The following is an 18,807-nucleotide window of genomic DNA, read 5'->3' on the forward strand; positions in this document are numbered from 1 at the left end:
GCTGACATTGATATAAAAAATAAAAAATAAAAACTACCATCTGTGCCTTGCAGGGCTAAAAGGAGTGAGAGAGAATGAGACAGAAAAGAAAGAGAGGGGCTTCAAATAAAACTCACTGTTGTCTCCTTCTTGTCCCCCCTCGTCAATGCCATTTCAATTGAAAAGCGCAGTGGTAATTAAATTCCAGCAGGGGTTAGGGGCAACTGTGCGGCACGCTGACGGGGGGCTGCCCCGACATAAAGATGACACAATTCAAGAGGACAGAGGGGGCGCCGGGCAGAAAAGGAAGGGAGGGTGACAAATGTCGTTTATTCACGTACACTGCCAGATTTGTACTCCTCAATCTTCATGACATTTAAAAAATAGAAAATGAAATGGATATTCAAACTCAACCGAATCCCACAATGACCTTTTCTCCAAATCAGGGATATTCTAAACAGATCCGTCTTCTGTATCTGCGGCATTTGCAGAATATTTTGTAATGCTTAGGAGGATGAGCGATTAGGTGGAGAAGAATTTGGAAAAGCTGCTATGTGTGTGCGTGTGCGACTGAGAAGGACACTGGTTGTTGTTGATTCACATTATAGTGGCGCTAATCCACAGACTCCATAGGGGCCACACACTCCTGCTGTCCCCCTTTCCCCGTCCTCTATTAGCGAAACAAAACAACCCGTCTGTCTTTAACTGCAGAAAACACCACCACATTACAGAGACAAGACTACTTCCCAAAATATGTCAAGACTATAAGACACTCTGAGAAGAAATTTGAGCAGACATAATAAAAAATCTCTTTGGTTTCAGTATAATCTTCACAAATCAATTATGTTTGAAATTAAATAGCAAAATAACACTGGACGCTCAAACGAAATTTTATGAGACATGATGTCAATCACATGCAATTCATTCTCTGAATACATTTCTGCCATCTTGTCATTTCCAACTATCGTTCCATACGAAATCAATCTAAAAAAAAAATTCATCCATTATTGAATATTTCAGAGTTTTAAAAAAAAAAACATGATCATGAAACCAATTTAAATAATGACTTTAAAAATCTGGAGGGAAATACAACACAGTCCAACCAGTGAGTGTCTTACACATCAATCAATTTTATCATGGCCTTGTCCTCTAAATCAAACCTTAGAAAAACCATTGATGCGACTCTGATGCCACCTAATGGACAATAATGTCATTGCATGGGATTCGCTCTAAACTCTACTTGCTTGGCTTGAAAAAAAACTGCATAGTTGACTTGCTGGTTTTACAATATTAATGGCTTAATTTTCCTTCAGTCAGGAAAACCCAAACTTAATATTCATGGTGACTCAGTTGTGCTGTGTTCAGTGTGAGGCACCTCCTGGTTCACTCTGCCCTCTTCAGTAGTCCAGCATACCTCTGAGTGTTGAGTTAACAGCACCAAAGAGTCAAACAGTGCTTCTGTCCTCCGGTTCAGCCGTCAGGTGAGTCTCAGTAACGGTTTAGAACCTCCAGGATATCCTGTTTTATAGTAACAGGTGTGTGCTGCTGGACGCCCGGCCCGCCGATGCTCGTTTCCCAGCAGTCAAAGCCGCAATCTCTCAAGTCTTGTATTGTGCTCTGGACAACCGAGGAGTCGGTTTCTACAAAACAAACAAGTCATAATAAGGTCATGTCAGGATTTTCTAATAGAATTGACAAAACAAAAACACTTACTGTACTTGACAGAGCAGACCGATGCAAAGCCAGAAATGTATATCAAAATTATTGCCAACAGTGCCATCAAGGTAAATAATACCTACACGTACACAGAAATAAGACTTCTTGTTATTTGTGTGATTGCACCAACCACCCGGTGGTTCCCTCTGCAACATCGACAGAAAATGAGCCAAAACCCAACAAGTTCAGCAGAAGCTCCACAAGAAAACACAACTGCCCGGAGATACTGATGCTACTCACAAGTCCAGATAAAAATCTGACTTTCCTCTTTACATCTTGTAAGTACAAAGATGGAATAACTTTTTTTTTTTTTTTCTCAATCAACTCTGTCTGCTTTGTTTTGTAGACTCTCACATGACTTCAGAGTTAACAGATATAACACAATCCACTTAAAAACATAATCCACAGGCCAAAATGCATGCTAAGAAAACAAATAGAGAGCATTTTAGAATCCATTTGGAGGCTTTTAAACTCATTAGGATTCACTATGCTGCAGGCGTCAACAACAGACTGAACTTGCAGGTTCTTTGCCTGTTTGCTTTATCAAACAGAGAATAATGCAACGTCTCCTCATAAGCATTTGCACAGTAGGCCCAGCACAGGAGAGGCCCCATGCTTGTGCTGCCTGATCATCATTTCCTGCCACTCAAATACTTTCTGAGAGTTACAGACAAGGAGTGTTTGAGAAAAAACGGAATATCTGCTGTCAGCAGGAGTCTGACAGTTTGACTCATCAAAACTTCCTCATCAAATCCAATTCATCATAAGACAAATCAAATCAACAATTCTGTCTCACCTTAACCAAACAAGGAAATTGTTTGAACTACATGACATGCATAATAAAGGAATAATTACAAAAGCCTTTTTTTTTTTTTAACAGGGAAGGCAAAGTATTGCATCATTGAGGTTATTTTCTGGTCAGTTTTTTTGAAAGACTCATAACATAAACACAAATGTTTCATGTAAAATTTAGTTTGTGACAATTATCATTTATATTTACTACAAACTAAGAACAACATCTGATGGCATAAAATATTCTCACATGTTGAGATACTATATCTTTGATTTCAATGATTTATAAAGGAAAATTATAAGAAAGAAAGAAAGAAAGAAACAGAAACAAAAAAAGAAGCAAAGAAAGAAAGAAAGAAAAAAACAAAGAAACAATGTCTTTGGTTTTCTTTTTTTTAAATGCACCTATACATCTAAAACCGACACTGTGATGCGGCCATGACAAACATTGACTGACCTGGTCTCAGGAGTGTGACGCCACAGCCTCCTCCCCCTGCACCGGTTAGCTTGCTGTGGAGGCCCCTGGCTAACGTGACCCGGCAAAGAGTGTCCAAGGTGGGGTGTCCCACCCCCATCACACTCAGATGATGCTGGTTAATGTCAATGAGCTCCTATAAATGAAAAAGCACAGGCGTGAATTATACCTGCTGCTACTGTGCCGATGTGAATAGAGACTGTGACTGATTAAAAACAAATTTTAATGTCAAATACAACATTTAAATCACAGCCATCACCTCCAGGATGTTGTAGTGCTCTCCTGTGATGGGCTCACAAGTCATTTCTGAGAGGACTTTCTCACAAGTGCAGGAAATGGCATCGACCGAGTCAAGCACAGGGCCCATGATGGAAGGAAACTACAGGAGGGGAAAAGAAAGAATGCTCCCACATCAAATGTTACTTGTGTAAAAAATAACAAGTATGTTCATGTTGTGTAAAAATGCAAGCAGTTTTATTGATGGTTAAGATTTATACAAATGCAGATTGAAACAATGTCAGGTTACACTTTGGCCACGCTCCTGCCTGATCACAACACTGCCATAACACCACCCCGGCCCGTCACCGTCTGAGGCAGAAATCGGCACACCTGCTGGTGTCACCAAGGCAACAGCACACAAGGGTGCTGGCTAAGAGTTTAATTTTAATATTTTATGAAGGCACTCAATGCCACGCTCAAGAGTATCTGCCATGCAAAAGCACCTCCCATTATATTAATTACAGTGTCGGCAAGTAACACACGGGGGAGGAAGAAACCATTTAGTACCTTGTTAATTTTGTCCTTCACCCTGGCAACAAGTACCTTGGTGCTACGTGGTACCTTCGTGTTAGTGAGGAGGATTCTTAATAACGGCACCCTGAAGGCAAAACAGATAGATCAGAGAGTTCAAGCAAACAAGGGATCACTCTTATTACTTTTACCCAGACAATATTTGTTTTGTGTGACCACTATAGAATGCGGTGCTCCCACTAATTGACTCTTAAAATGATACCAAATTAAGAAACGTTAATCAGCAGTAGCACCTGCTCAGTGGTATTATCTTCCCAGCCAGGAATCTCAGCATGCCTCCTGCATAACAGGAAAACCAAGAATCATTAAAGAGAAAATGACCAGACAATAATGAACAGTGGTGCAACAATATTCACATCTTTCCATAAAGACGGTCTCACAGAGGTGGGGAATCCACCATATGTTACAATATGACATGCTGGATAATGTCAGGCCTCACCCCATGTTCCCACAGCGTTGTCAACTCCTGAGGGATTACCATGGATGATGATCTCCCCTTTGAAAGCCCAACTGTTGATCAGCTCGAGGTCCTCTTGACACCACCTGCAGCCATTTTTGAATCAAAAGAGGAGACCTGTACTCTACTGTACTCAGTGAACTCTCCATCCTTTACGTAAACGCTGAGATACTCAAAAGCGACAAGCCTGTATGTTCAGCAACTATAGATAAATGTTTTATAAGTCAACAATTTAATTTTATATAAATTTTGCAGCACAGCGCAAGTTTTTTATACCTCACTCTAATGTTAGTTTATTTATATAGCACTTCTCTAAACATGATATGATGCATGTGACACACAGATGTACACGAGGGGTCTATCAGAGGTGGTGGCTTAAGGCTCTGTGTGCTAAAAGAATGTCAAATTCATTTCTTTTAAAATGGTAAGACACTTTCGAGAGTCGAGAAGACAAATAAATCACAGAGAGGGCTCCACAGTCTTTTAGAGACAATGTAGTGGGGGAAAATATCTATACTCAGTATCACCACCAATATGCAAAAGTTTGACTTTTCTTTTACATTTCTTGATTATTCTCCTAAAATGTAACTGTATTAATACGATTTGTGTGCTTAAGTCTATGTGATTGACTTTCAGCTATTTACAAAGTTGTCGTTCAAGGTCGGTTTCTAAAACTCAGGTTGAAGCAGATTATCTTAAAATATTTACAATGTAAGGCATCCATAAAATACAACACAAAACTAATCCCTTATCATTAACCCAGCTGACTGTATTCATGTAAAAACAGAGACATACAACAGCACACTCATCATAGATGATGATTACCTGCTGGTATGATCCGACTCTTTGAGGGTGGTGGGGATAACTCCACTTGCACAGAGCAGCGCTGCAGCTAAACACACGGAGAAGGCGGCGCTGGACCCCAGACCTGCTCCAGTGGGCAGCTCGGACCACACAGACACCGTCAGGCTGGGGAGCTCGCTGGGGAAATAATCAGAAAGACTGAGCGCCTGTTTTAATGCCCTGAAAATGGCTATTTATGAGTTGGATTTTAAAATACAATTACTTTTTGTACCCTGCTTAAATAACATTCGATGGCAGTTACATTTCATACTTTATGTGTATGTGTTTGTGTACACTACCATCTGCAACAGAAACTTACTTGACATTTCTGTCAATGTCTGTCAGGGAAGCTGCTTTTGGGCAGAAAGGAGAATACTCTAAACTAATTGTCCAGCTCTCCTCTCGAGGGAAAAACACATCCAGACTTGTTAAAGGGTGCAGAGTGGCCCAGTGCCAGACTCTCATTAGTGGCCATGCTGTCAGAACCCATCACCTCTCTCAGACACGCCAGCACCGTGTCAGCGCCGATTAAACCTCCGGACAACCTGCAGCTCTAATGTTCCTGAGCATCTTCCCTGTTCACTGCTACTGGAGACGCTGAAACTTAACAACCAACCTTTCCACTCATCTCTACTTACTATATTTATTTTGAAGGGGAGAGGTTGTTTTTTTTGTTTTGTTTGTTTATTTGTTTTATATCTCCATGAACGCATTAACAAACATAACTTGAAAAATAAATGTTTCATTAAAAGCTGACAAACAGTAAAACACAGCAAAAAAAAAGAAACTACCTTCAGATGGTGATAGGTTCCTGTCACTTTCTGCATGTTACAGGCATTTGGAGCTTTTGTGTGACACAAACAAAAAGGACATCCAGACTTCTAAATGTGAACTCCTGCTGTGATAGATAATGCCACAAAGATGCACTACAATAACATAATAGGACGATACCATGGATGATAAATTGATAAATAGCATGAACCCAGCTAATTTGATTTGACTTTGCTTGAAAAGAAAAATAAATCTACTAATGCAGTCCCAGCAGGCTGGTCAGTTTCCACACACGTCATTCTAAAACATACCTGCCTGGTGGGGCTCCTGTATGGTCTAAGAACACACATGTTTTCATTCTACAGCCCAACATGTGTTTGAAATGAAGCGGCATGGCTCGATAGGTAGAGCGGTTGTCTCCCAATCGGAAGGTTGCAGGTTTGATTTCCATTTCTGCCTGCCTACATGCCAACGTATCCTTGGGCAAGAGACTTCACCCCAAACTGCCTGGGTGAATGCAGTGAGAGTGAGTCGTTTCGGTGCTTGTAGTGGCGTACCACTATCGAGTATGGAGTGACTGAATAATGTAAGCAAGCGCTTTGAGTTCCCAGAAACAAAGCGCTTCATAAAACTCATGCACTATTATTATTATCGAAATCAATCGACTCTAAATTGCCCGTAGGTGTAAATGTGTGCGTGACTGAGATGGACTAGTGATGTGGTCAGAGTGTACCTACCCCACGTCTGCCCATAGTCAGGTTCAGGTGAATGCGAGAGTGTGTGTGTGTGTGTGTGTTTGTCTGTCTCTCTGTGTTTATCCTGTGATGGACTGGCGACCTGTCCAGGTTGTGTCCTGCTCTCGCTCATTATAAGCTGGGATTGGCTCTATTGCGCTGTGACCCTGCACAGGATCAAGCAGTATAGAAAATGGAAGGATTGAAGATGGCAGCAAATAATGACAAAGACATGACTCCCAAAGCAAAAAAAACCTTTTCAAGGTCTTGAATCTTTGGTTTTTCCCGTCTAACAAAAGAACTCAAGACCAAAGACAAACTTTTTCAGGATTTAGCTTCAACGTGATTCAAACAGACACTAAAGTTTATTTAAAGTGAGGCTGTTATTGAAAAAGAATGCGTCATAGAAAACAAATCCACTTGGGAAACAATATCAGTTTGTGTACACTAGTTTTAGTTAAGTTTAGTTTCATTGCTTCACCTTGCCAACACACACTCACTTCAATATGAATCGCAAACATTTCCACCATTCACCTTTAAGGCACCAGACTCCATTGATAAATACAATAATTGACAGAACAGAGATTCTGTTACTATGATGGAAATCTAGCATTGATGCTGAAAGCAGTAGAGGAAATGCGCAGATGTCCAGGCATCCATCTTCTATGCTGCTTAAGCCAACTTTAGCAAGGAGAAGGCAGGGGACGCACTGGACAGGTCAGCAGTCCATCACAGAGCAAACTTGGAGAGTCAAACCAGGACACACACTCACATTTATACCTGTGGGAAAGTTCAGAATCACCAACTAATCTCAAATTATTGTTTTTGGACTATGGGAGGAAAGAAAACGAGGAAAGGGAACCTAAGCAATAGAAAGAACAGACTCCCCACACATATCACCCGAGCCCACCCAGACTATGTCTATGCATATATTAGGCACTGTTAAGCCTTGTACATATTAATATTCACTTATTTATTTTCATTTCTGACTTATTTGATATTTGAACATCCTATTCTATTCTGTGTCGATCAATGCAGTGAAATTATTTCACACTGGGCTTAATAAAGTAGTTTCTATTAATAAGGTATTTCCCTTCTATTCTATTCTAAACTATTCTATTCATTTATGGACATGAGTGTACATTTGTTGGCTTTTTTGATCAATGAACACAGTGAGGATAATGATAATGTGTACTTTAAAGAGCGATATTCTTCTTCTTTTTTTCTCCTCCATGAAGTATTTTTTAACCACCTACATGAAAACAGCTCTGGCTATCCCTTCAGAATCACTGCACAGAGGATATACAAATTCAGTTTTTGGAAAACATGACAGCTCAGTTAAACCAATTCATGAATGTCTGCTTTGAAGAATGATTCTTAAGTGTTGTGCAGACTAAAGAAAAGTCTTCAGTAACACCCCCTGTTGTCCTGCCAAGTAAAATTTGTTTTTCCACATAAGTTTTGGGACAGAATTATACCTGCACCATTTCCACCTACAACTGCACTTCATATTACCCGACCCCTTAAATATACTGGAGACTTACAATTCCTTCCGATAACAAGCCATCTGAAAAAGATTGTTGCATTTCACACCTCTTCTCTCCCTCACAAGTTTACTCAGTAACTGTGAGTGAGAAGATACAGTTGCAGCAATCATTGCCTGCAAGTACCAAAAGTGTTGAATTTTCTGACACTGTTGCATTTCATTGCCTGCAGACGAAGAAAATCAGCAAGGACACATCACATTAATAACTGATGAGGCATTGTTTCTCAGAAATGGCTCACACTGGACTGTTAGTAAAACAAGTTAAAGGTCATAAACCAACAGAAATGCTTCATAACTCAATTCACTTTGATTAGAGCCAGGATGTTTTATTGAAGTTTTTTGTGTCACTAGCCAGAAGTGGAAGTTACACATTGTAAATACTCACATTACCGTATCTAACGTATTTGTATTTCTATCAAGTATATGTTTTTGCTCACACCTTGTACTCTATTTAAATACCTTTGAAATGATAAGTCCCTATATAAATGTAGGAGTTCAGTGGAAATTTTCTGCACTCGTTAAACATCTCGAAGACAGAAATGTAATTTCTGTGGTCATTTAAAAGACCAGTAAAAATCCGATTCACCTCCACTCACCTCAAAGCAAACAGTGAGAGATAGATGTACAGGAAAGCCAAAGTAGCCATGTTGCAAGAATCAGAGTTTCCATTGGCTATACCAACAAACTCACGCAGGATCCTCACAAGTTCTCCATCTAAACGCTGCACCTCATCGCTCTTACCTAGAAACACAAGGCAAAAGGCTTTTCAGAACACAACATTCTTTCTGACGGAATACGAAATAAACTTGACAATAAAATGAAATTAATCAAAATTTCCGCAGTAGCATGGCATCAGCTGTCTAATTTACCAACAAGCAATACAAAGAACATCCTGGCATATATTACACAGTCAGAAGCATAAATTGGCTGCAACAGGAAAGAATCAGTATTTGTAGATGCTTGTGACCTGTGATTCAATAATGTCCTACCACGGAAATAAGGAATAAGCTGCTTCAGTTCAGACACGTCCCAGCTCATGAATATGTCGATATTGGGGAGGTTGATGCTGACTTTGCCTGTGGTGGCGGCTTCCAATCGCAAATATGTTCTCAGGTTCAAACTTACAGCAAGAGCCACCTATGGTGAAGACAAAGAGAAAACATGCAGGGGATTAATAACATGTCATTTATTCCAAGTCTTAGTTCATCAAAGGTTGTGTTTGTTTTTTAGCTTGTTTTCTTTGGGGGGGGGGGGGGGGGGGTTGATTTGCAATGTTGTTTTGTTCAATGACATTTTTCTGTTTCTTAATATACTGTTTTTGGCAACATGCTGACAAATGTCAGAAAATCAACAGTAAAGTTTTGATCTTCTGTTAACATGACTGTATGGTAAACACAATTTTTATAGTTATACATTTTAATGATAGTTATAAAGCATTAAGTTGAATTAATCAACAGTAAGGAAGCAATAGTCATGACTTTATTTCAAACATATCTCTCTACTGTTAGAAGGGTGGTAATCAACAAAAGCATTTAGTCCAGCTGCACAGTCTGCATAGTGCGTACATTGAATCACTGTGGCCTCTATTCCAGACCAGGGTATCATATTTGGCTGCTCCTGGTTATTTATTTTTTTTACCAGGGATGAAAAATAAATTCGGAATCAAATTAATATTCGTCTAAAAAAAGCAACTCTTTTGTATTCTGCTCATGGCAGATTTGCAGCTTTACAAGAACTTGAAAGAGGCAAAAAGAGACAGCTTTTCTCTTTGGGTTCAGCCCTCCATTGTAGTCTTTGTTTTTATCATGGAGCCCCCAAGAATAATAACTCCCTACCTTGATGCCTGATTTAGTCTGTCTTCAGTTCAACAGTAGAAGGAACTGCAGGTGATCACACTGCACATGAACACCTCTGGAAGAAGCTCAGACTGCACTTGATGTGAAATAGCATTAGATATTACACAACACATGCACTCATAACAGAAGAATGGATCCAGGGGTAAATATAAAAATGGTTTAAGTCTGAAGATTTAGGAGCAACCACTTTGTGAAGCAGACTTAGAGGAGCCTGCACACTAATAGTCACTCACCACTACCACAAGAATATAATGACCTACATTTTATCTACCAAGGAAGTGGTAATAAAAATAAAAGTAGCAGTTATTGTGGCCTCAACTATCCCACGACAAAGTAAACTATACAATTCATTCGTGAAGAAACACAGTCAAACCAAGTTTCGTGTTCTCTTTAAGGAAAATTGACCGAGGACAGGTTCCAGGCTAAGTTAAAGCATCATTTGTTGTGCCATTCGCTATAGATTTAGCCTGGTTGTTTACCTTTCCATGAACAACCGCATGCTCTCCGTGCAGGATCGCCTTCCCGGGAGCAGACACGTAGATCTCCTTCACTTGCATTTCGGTGACAGTGTCCAAGTGTCCAAGTGTCCAGCCTGCAGACTGAACCCACACCTCCAACTTTTCAATGACAGTGACCAGAAAGCTCAGCGAGCCTTAATCCTCTCAAGCAGCGACAGTCGACGGCTCTTCCTCAATATGTCACGCTTCCAGTTAACTTTCCGAGAGTGCCAGGATTTAACAAACCATTTTTACGAACGGACAATACATAGATGTCCTATATGCTGACTGTCTACTACATGAGATGATTTGGCCGTGCTAAAAACACAGCAGACACGCAAGACGAGGGACGGATGGAGGTTTGACCTTTTCTGACCAGTCAGACCGGCTGATTCGCCAACATGTTTCCTTTTGACCAATCAGCGTCCTCCTCTCTGTGGGTTCACGTTCATACGATTTAAAGGGAAACGCCCATCACCTACGGAGGCTGCAAAGGGACAAACAAGGCAGCAACACCACTCACCTTCAGCAGCTAGCCAACATAGCTCCAACATGTTTATTGTCAGACCTGCTCACATCCGCTGGGGCTGCAGGTTAATAAACCAGCGCTGGACCAACATTCCGCTGTGTTGTTCACTCAGAAGGTAGCAGCATGTCTATGTTCTGTGTTAGTTTACAAGCTTTGGGCTCCTGCTCGTGTCATTCCATGTAAAGCTGCAAGCTGGTAGCAGCTTTCATAACAGATCATGCTATGAGGAACAGCTGTGAAGACTTTGTGAAGCATTTAGGATCACTTGGGTTGTCTTTATTATGTATGCAGTCAAGCACACGTTGATTCATGTCTAACTTCATGAGAGTCATGGTGTAAAACACAACACGTGAATTATGTACAAACAGCTTCATCCAAGTCATGAATTAATCACAATGTATTATTGTCCGACAAGGAAGATGTCATCGACCTATAGCTGGCTGATTAGTCTCGTCTAATATATGAGACAACCAAGACATTGCATTTTTAATTTCAGCAAACATGTTTTTTTATGACACTCATGGCATCAGAGGCTTACCTTTCTTTTCCTCTCTATTCCTCAACAGTTATGGAACCGATGGAGACAAGAGAATACCCAAAATATACACCAAAACGGGGGACAAAGGTTACTTTTCAGTTCATTCATAAAATAACGCATTTCAACAAAGATACAGAATAGTATTGCTTGTTTCAATCTATAATTTAGATCAATACATATATCTTCTAGCTTTACTTGCTTCATATGTGGAGAGCTTTCTGTTTTCATAGAGCAGGTGTGAAGGCAGCATACTATATATAGACTTACCATAGCATTTACTTTAAAATTTAACTGTGTTTTAATTTCATGAGCATCTTTAAAAAGAACAAAAGTGAATGTGCCTTCCACCGAGTAATTACTGCTTGGCATTAGGCAAATCTATTATCCACTGGTGAAGTAGTTATGTGCACAAGGGGCCAGAAAAATTATTACCTGGAGCCCAGATGGTACACAAAACATTTCCCCTTCTGCAAATCCCATCCTAGTTTTATGTCTACTGGTGTCCTCACAGTTTAATAGAGAGTCATGAAAATACTAATCCTTTATGTGTAATGTTATCATATAGCTTTTAGACCAGATTAGGATTGAGGATTAAACTATTACGCAGCCAGATAAAGCATGGAGGCACATGCACGTGTTGTGTGAGTGTGACATTCCTGTACAATAACATTTTTAACCCAAATCAAGTCAATATTTCTGTTATTGTTTCCAATATTACCTGTATTGTGCTAATCATTTTCACTTTCATAGTCCTTGACATGACTTGATTTTTGGTGTGCAGGTTTCTCAAGCACATTTACAGGAGAACGGAGGCCAAAGGAAGATCATATATTTGAAGCCTTAGGAAATACTGATGAGCTGTCCTCAGTTATTGGGTACATTTCCTACTTTATGTATTTATATGTTGCAGTGCACTTGTTTTTCCACTCGCCTTTTCTGAAGTTACAATCATGGTTTGTTTTTCCTACAGACTGGCCAGAGAATTTTGCCTTGACAAAGGTGTCTCATTCACACATCAGCTGGACAAGGTTTGATTTTCACGTTGCATTTATTAATCACCATTAGTGCTGTTATTTTACATTTACCAGCGATGTTTCTTTTTTCAATACAGATACAGTGCATTTTGCAAGATGTGGGATCCAATATTGCTACCCCTCGATCATCAGCGAGAGACAGCCATATACGTAGGCTTGTGCAAATACAGTACAACTTGATTTATTGCATCTGCAGTGGTCAAAGGATGACTTTTTTTCCTGTTGTGTCTTGCTAAGAAAAAACTAAATTTACTACTCAGCCAATCACAGACCTGGAAAAATGGATCGATGAATTTACAAATGAACTTCCTCCACTGACCAACTTCATTTTGCCAGTGAGTCTAAACATTTTTGTATTATTCTCATGGGGGCCCAGGTATTCCTGTTGCATTAACGCTGATGCTTTACGCTTTACAGTCAGGTGGGAAATGTAGCGCAGCTCTGCATTTGGCCCGGACAGTCTGTCGGAGAGCAGAACGCAGGTCTGTCTCATCATGTTCCGAGCTTCTAACATTATCACATTATGATGAATAATATGAATCTCTTTGTCTTGTTTCGCTGGTACATTTGGTTCCAACAGCCTTTTGTTGTTATTACAGTGTTGCTCCAATTGTGCGATCGGGGGAGGCAGATCCAGACGTTGCCAAGTTCCTGAATAGGTGAGTCTGTTACTTTTCACACAAATGTGTCTCTCGCAACAAATCTGATAGATTTCTTTATGTTCTCACTCTAGACTGAGCGACTACCTGTTCACCGTGGCCAGATATGCAGCCATGAAAGAAGGCAACAAGGAGAAAATCTACCAGAGACCTGAATGATCACATCCAAATACCTCAAATAAGTCATGAGCATAATTTCTTCTGAAAATGGTTGTGATAGATATCAGTCATTTTATACATACAAAAATGCAGACAGGTGAGGTCTAAAAGTCATTCCCATCTTGATATACAGATTCCCGATTTTCCCCGATAACGTTTGATAAAACATGTACATTGAGATAAGAATATTTACAAGTTAATTGCTTTTCCAGATTTTTTTCAGATTTAATAATGACCAGTGTTTTTCCATGGCTGTCTCAACAAACTACAACAATAAACATTTACTAGAAATATTATCTGTCAGGTGTGACTGTGCCTTTGTGGATTTTCCATAATTCATTTTTCAACACTGACAATACACTTGCTTGTCAGGCCCGTTCATGACTGCAGGAACATCAGGTATTATTCCAGTGCACAAGTCACAAGATCTGGCACCAGCCCTGGCTCCTCTGGGACAATGTGCTGGCCCATGTCATTAGAGACAGATTGCGGTCCTCATAGGGCGGATAACGCAGAAAGGTGACACACTCGAACCGCGTGCCTCTTTGCAGGCACGATTTTCTGTGAGAGAAGGTATCAAAGCTGTAGCGGCCATGAAAAGAGCCCATTCCACTGGCACCTGTGAAGAGAAAAGAAATGCAGTTTTTGTTGAAAATATTTGTGAAAACTTTTTTTAAACCAGATCATTCGGGGATCAATATTTTATTGTTGAAGTCGGCATGGCTAAGACAACGGCACAAAGGATTATAAAAATGACCACCTAATTAAATGATTAAAAGAAACATAACTTGTTTGTATAATACACATAACATGAGGCAAACATGATTATGTGACATGCAGATTACCTTTAGAGAACTTACCAGTGTTTCTAACTATTTTAGGGAGACGAAGGTCAAAAGATGAAGAGATTTCTGTATTTTTGCTTTTTATTTTACCACCAACACTATTCACATGAATATGTACTTTTCATTATTTTAAAATAGAACCAAAGTAAAAGACCTTACTTGAAAATGTTTGTGGATTTTTAATAATGCTTAACAGTAAAAACTTAATTCTTTATCCATGGCCCTAATGAAAAGGAAACATTCATAGCTGTCACCTTGTGTAACACTTGAAATGTTCTTCAAAAGGTTACTTTTTCCTTTCATACTTTTTTCAAATTTCCTATCATTAAAAAACATCTTAAAGTTTGACCTGTTGCTATGTTCGTTCATAAACATTGATGCTTTTTTCAGCTAAATCCAAATGTAAATTTTCTCATTTCTCTGCCCTCCAGTGCGTAGCTTGATGCTCGACTTACCTACTCCACCAAAAGGCAAAGCCACCATGAGACTCTGCAGGGCACAGTCATTGGAGCAAAAGCTCCCACTCGAGGTCTCACTCATTAGTCTGGTAATCACCTGCAAGGTCAGAATATATGATCACAAAATCAGAATAAATGTTGGTAACACAAGGCATGATACAGGGTCTTAACTTTAAGTGTTACCATCTACCTTGTTGTTGGTGGAATATGCGTACACACAGAGGGGCTTGTCTTGTTTATTGATGAAGGTAATTGCCTCATCCACACTGTCAACAGTCAGAACGGGAAGAACTGGGCCGAACACCTCTTGTTGCATAATTGGGTCTGATTCCGTCACCTCTGTCAAGATCGTTGGCGCTTCAGATAGAACAAAAACAGCAGAATGAGATATGTTACGGTTATTGTGTGACATTAAGAGAATAAACATAAAATGTCCTTACCAATATATTTCTCAGCCTCGATCACCTGCCCACCAATGGCCACCTTGCCAGATCTCCACAATACATCTCTCATTTGGTTGAAGATTTCCACACTGACCATTCGACCAAAGCTGCGGGACTCTCTGGGATCAGGACCATAGAACTGCATCAGACAGCACTTTAGGGCCTGCACCAACCGTGCTTTCACATCCGCGTGGCATAAAATGTAGCCAGGAGCCACTAAGCTCTGGCCAGCATTGTGGAAGCGCGCCCAAGCAATACGCTGCACGGTGGTGCCAATGTCACAGTGCTCGTCTACATAACATGGATTCTTGCCTCCCAAAATTAGGGTGACAGGTGTGAAAGTGCGAGCTGCTGCCAGAGCAATTCTGCTTCCATCCTCTCGGTTTCCTGTGGTGCAACAGCAAAGGTTAATACATTACGAGCTAATAAAACTATACCCAGAAGAGAAAAAAAATGGGAGGGGGTAGCACTTCAATGTAATTCAGTATTTACCTGTAAAGAAAATGTGGTCAAATTTGAGATCCAAGATTTCAGGCAAGTCACTCAGGCCTGCAAGAATCACATGGAAGCATTCCTTGAGGAAAATAAGAACTTTGGATGAGATCATTGCCCTTGTCTGGGACACAAATGTCCTTGTAATTCCCCTGCTAAAATCAAATCAATCGCTAAATATCATAATTGGCAAGTCGGCTATTATTGCCTTGGAATACACAATCTCAGATTTGATGGTACATTTGAGTCTTTATGGTTAAACGTCATCTTTGATGAAGCACAGAACAAAAGGTACCAGCTGAGACAGACTCTTACTAATGAGTCATTGAAAGCTGTTGGGAGATTGAATTGAATAAGATGGTTTTAGGCCGACTGGAGTAACCTAAATGGTAATAGCCACCTTGGCTATGAAAGTATTTCATCCGCCAGACAAATGAAAGCCATGTTTCGACAGAATCACTCATTTGTGCTTTATTACTCACATTGTCCAAGTAGAAGGGAATGAGACGATGGAGAAGCTCTGCTGTGTGAGCGGTGCACTCAGAAGGGCTGATGATCGCACAGTTTCCTACATGAATAATCACAACATCATCAGTGACAGTCAGATTGTAAGTATGTTTATGTGTGGTTGGATTTAATAGGCTTTTGATGCACCTGCTGCAATGGCCCCGACCAGAGGCCCCAGACACATTTGGACCGGACTGCACCAGGTTCCCCTGATGAACACCACCCCCAGAGGTTCACTGATCACCACACATTCATCCAACGTGGTGGACTGCAGAAAACAGACGACCTCATACTTAGTTTAAAAGTCAAATAAAGCATCAGGACTGACAAAACAGAAGGGAAAAGGCACGAGTCCACTTTCCTCTTACAGAAAAGGGCAAGGCATTAACTTTTAATCTACCTTGACGAGCTCAGCACAAAGCTTTTCTTTGTAGCAGCGAGACTGAATGTTCACTCCAAAACAGTTGTGCAAGTCATGAATAATCCCTATAATGTTATGCAGAAGTTGTGGGAAGTTTTGTTTTATTGTAATAAGCATGACATTGTGAGCAATAGTCTCACCAGGTTCCTCTCTGCAGGCTGCGGCTGCATCCACTTCTTCAGGTTATTGATGGCATGAAAAGCTTCATTCTTGACAAGGGTCAGCTCGGCCATAACGGTTTCAAACCGTGGCTGAAAGAAAACATGACGCATGTAGGAACGATAACACCGGTGCACCAAGAACAGAAATCGCACGAGACTGCTTCAGCCCTCACCTTGTGAAGGTCCCTTCCCAGGGCGTCCACGAAGTCACACTCGTGCTCCTCCAGCATCCGCACCACAGCATCCAGCTGGTACTGTCTGAAGTTCTCCTTCAGGGTGCGTCCGGCCCGGAAGGCAAGCCGAGCTCTCCTCAACAGATTCACACACTCAGGAGTGTATGCTTTCACACAGGGCTCCCCCAGTCTGGTCCTGGAAAATAGAACATGTTTTAACATCACAGGACGATCAAATACATTTAAGTCCATATCTGATCACTTTACCTTCTGCATGTTAACCGGCCATTCCTCTGACAAACATAGCACGCCCTTACTTTCCCACTCATGTTTATTCCAGTCAACAAATCTCCAGTGGTGAACTCTCTGAATGGAGTATTGTGGAGCTAAGCCTATGCAGTCAAAGTCCCAGTGGCAGGAGGAAGAAGACAAATCCGAGCAACTCCAGTCAGGTGATGTGTGTACAACTAATAAAGCTGGAGTCTTATTAGGAATCTAACCACCTGATGATAGTGTAACCATAAACCCCAAGAGAGGCTGCAAATATATCTCTGTCAGTCCAGGTGGAAAATGCCTGATAAATCCTTCACACAAAACACGTCGGGTTACTTTGCAAGCTGGGCTCCCTTCATGGCCAAAAACAGGAAAGTTAGGAGTCGTTTACCTGCGCAGCGATTTGAACCAGCGGGATGGAGAAGGACTCTGCAGACTCATTGTGGAGAAAGATCTGGCTCAGACAGCTTGTAGAAATCCTCAAAACAGCCTCATGCTCACGGGGCTTTTGAACCTTAATCCGCCGTTGACGGTGAGTAGAAAATACACGTTATGGAACGGTTCTCTGCTCATGTGCCTTCAATCACAGGGGCGGTTCCATGGCCCCTGCTGAAGTGCTCAGTGGCCTCACCCGAGATGTGACGTACGTACAATAACATGCTGCCAAGTTCAGGCAACTCCTTTATTTTGAAGCTATTTGGCTCTTTCATCGCGAGAATGATGTGGGTTTGAATCCAAGCCGGCCTTTCTGAGTGGGGTGTGCATGTTCTCCCTGAGCATTGGCTTTGTGAGTTTGAATCCTCAGCCTGGAGGTGTTGTTCTCTGTGTTTGCCCACCTGTCTTCATAAATAGTTATTGATGGGTCCGCTATTTGTGAACCTGAACAAGCTAAAGTGGTATAAAGGATGGAAGGATTCATTTGGACTTTCAGAAGACTTTTTGCCACACAACAAACAAATATCACAGAAACAGACTAGTATTTCCCAGCATAGCCTCTATCTCCCAATGTTTGAGAAATCATAGTAACTGATTTTTGTTTAAGACAAATGCTTCAAAAAGTACCTGTAACAAAATGCCTGATGTACAAGTAATAAAATGATCAATGAAAATTTTAAAGCAAAAAATTAGAGTATGTTGTAAAACCATGAGTATAATGGTTACAGCCATCATTTTCAGAATAAAAATCTTACACTTGGCCATATTGAATCATAACTTTTGCCTCAGAATTCTAATAGTATACAGTATATGTACCATCATCTTCTGATGTGAAGTAAGTTCAGTAAATCAGCATTGAGGTAATAACTGCAACTTGGTGTGAGAAAAGGCATGTGTGATGTGACGGCGTGACTTTAAAGTTCATAAAAATCTGTGTGGAACTTGTCTTTCATTTGTAACTTGTTTAAACTGGCACCAACATCAACCGGTAGCATTAGCAAGATCAGTATCACTTTGTGGTAACGCCACAATCATTTACCAGTCCATCAAGCTTACTGCCAGTCACTGGTATGACTGGGATGTGACTTTGCTCAGCAGCGCTGGGTGATGGAGAAAAGGAAGGGGACTATGAAACAGAAGCAACCATCCATCAATCCTCTATAAAAGCTCACATCCAGTTTAGAGTGCTCTTCCTTCACCCATA

The 18,807-nt window shown here is 40.7% G+C and overlaps 3 protein-coding genes across 5 annotated transcripts; 1 reads left to right on the forward strand and 2 right to left on the reverse strand.

Annotated features, from left to right (window-relative positions):
- Window positions 1–284: 284 nt before the first annotated feature.
- Window positions 285–10,910, reverse strand: mvk (mevalonate kinase). 2 transcript variants are annotated; one of them, XM_080468288.1, is made up of 10 exons: window positions 10,459–10,910; window positions 9,113–9,260; window positions 8,720–8,864; window positions 5,055–5,210; window positions 4,251–4,315; window positions 4,006–4,051; window positions 3,749–3,839; window positions 3,222–3,341; window positions 2,945–3,098; window positions 285–1,619 (listed from the first exon to the last, which is right to left on the reverse strand). In XM_080468288.1, the coding sequence occupies exons 1-10, from the start codon at window positions 10,534–10,536 to the stop codon at window positions 1,468–1,470; spliced, it is 1,155 nt and encodes a 384-aa protein (XP_080324414.1). In that variant the 5' UTR covers window positions 10,537–10,910; the 3' UTR covers window positions 285–1,467. The 2 variants fall into 2 exon arrangements, with proteins under 2 accessions (XP_080324414.1, XP_080324413.1); XM_080468287.1 differs by having other exon boundaries at window positions 4,212–4,315; window positions 10,459–10,885.
- A 48-nt stretch (window positions 10,911–10,958) lies between these two features.
- Window positions 10,959–13,690, forward strand: mmab (metabolism of cobalamin associated B). The gene is made up of 9 exons (XM_080466785.1): window positions 10,959–11,120; window positions 11,572–11,630; window positions 12,325–12,418; window positions 12,514–12,571; window positions 12,655–12,727; window positions 12,815–12,912; window positions 12,995–13,059; window positions 13,177–13,236; window positions 13,311–13,690. The coding sequence occupies exons 1-9, from the start codon at window positions 11,029–11,031 to the stop codon at window positions 13,393–13,395; spliced, it is 684 nt and encodes a 227-aa protein (XP_080322911.1). The 5' UTR covers window positions 10,959–11,028; the 3' UTR covers window positions 13,396–13,690.
- Window positions 12,582–17,722, reverse strand: aldh3b4 (aldehyde dehydrogenase 3 family, member B4). Of its 2 annotated transcripts, none has more exons than XM_080466784.1 (10): window positions 17,560–17,722; window positions 16,896–17,091; window positions 16,702–16,812; window positions 16,288–16,408; window positions 16,116–16,201; window positions 15,634–15,715; window positions 15,139–15,528; window positions 14,889–15,055; window positions 14,696–14,795; window positions 12,582–14,014 (listed from the first exon to the last, which is right to left on the reverse strand). In XM_080466784.1, exons 1-10 carry the CDS (start codon window positions 17,607–17,609, stop codon window positions 13,815–13,817), a joined length of 1,503 nt encoding a protein of 500 aa, XP_080322910.1. In that variant the 5' UTR covers window positions 17,610–17,722; the 3' UTR covers window positions 12,582–13,814. The 2 variants fall into 2 exon arrangements, with proteins under 2 accessions (XP_080322910.1, XP_080322909.1); XM_080466783.1 differs by having other exon boundaries at window positions 17,163–17,607.
- Window positions 17,723–18,807: the final 1,085 nt, after the last annotated feature.

The sequence above is a fragment of the Lipophrys pholis genome (assembly GCF_963383615.2).
Source record: "Lipophrys pholis genome assembly, chromosome: 7".
Taxonomy (NCBI): Eukaryota; Metazoa; Chordata; class Actinopteri; order Blenniiformes; family Blenniidae; genus Lipophrys; species Lipophrys pholis.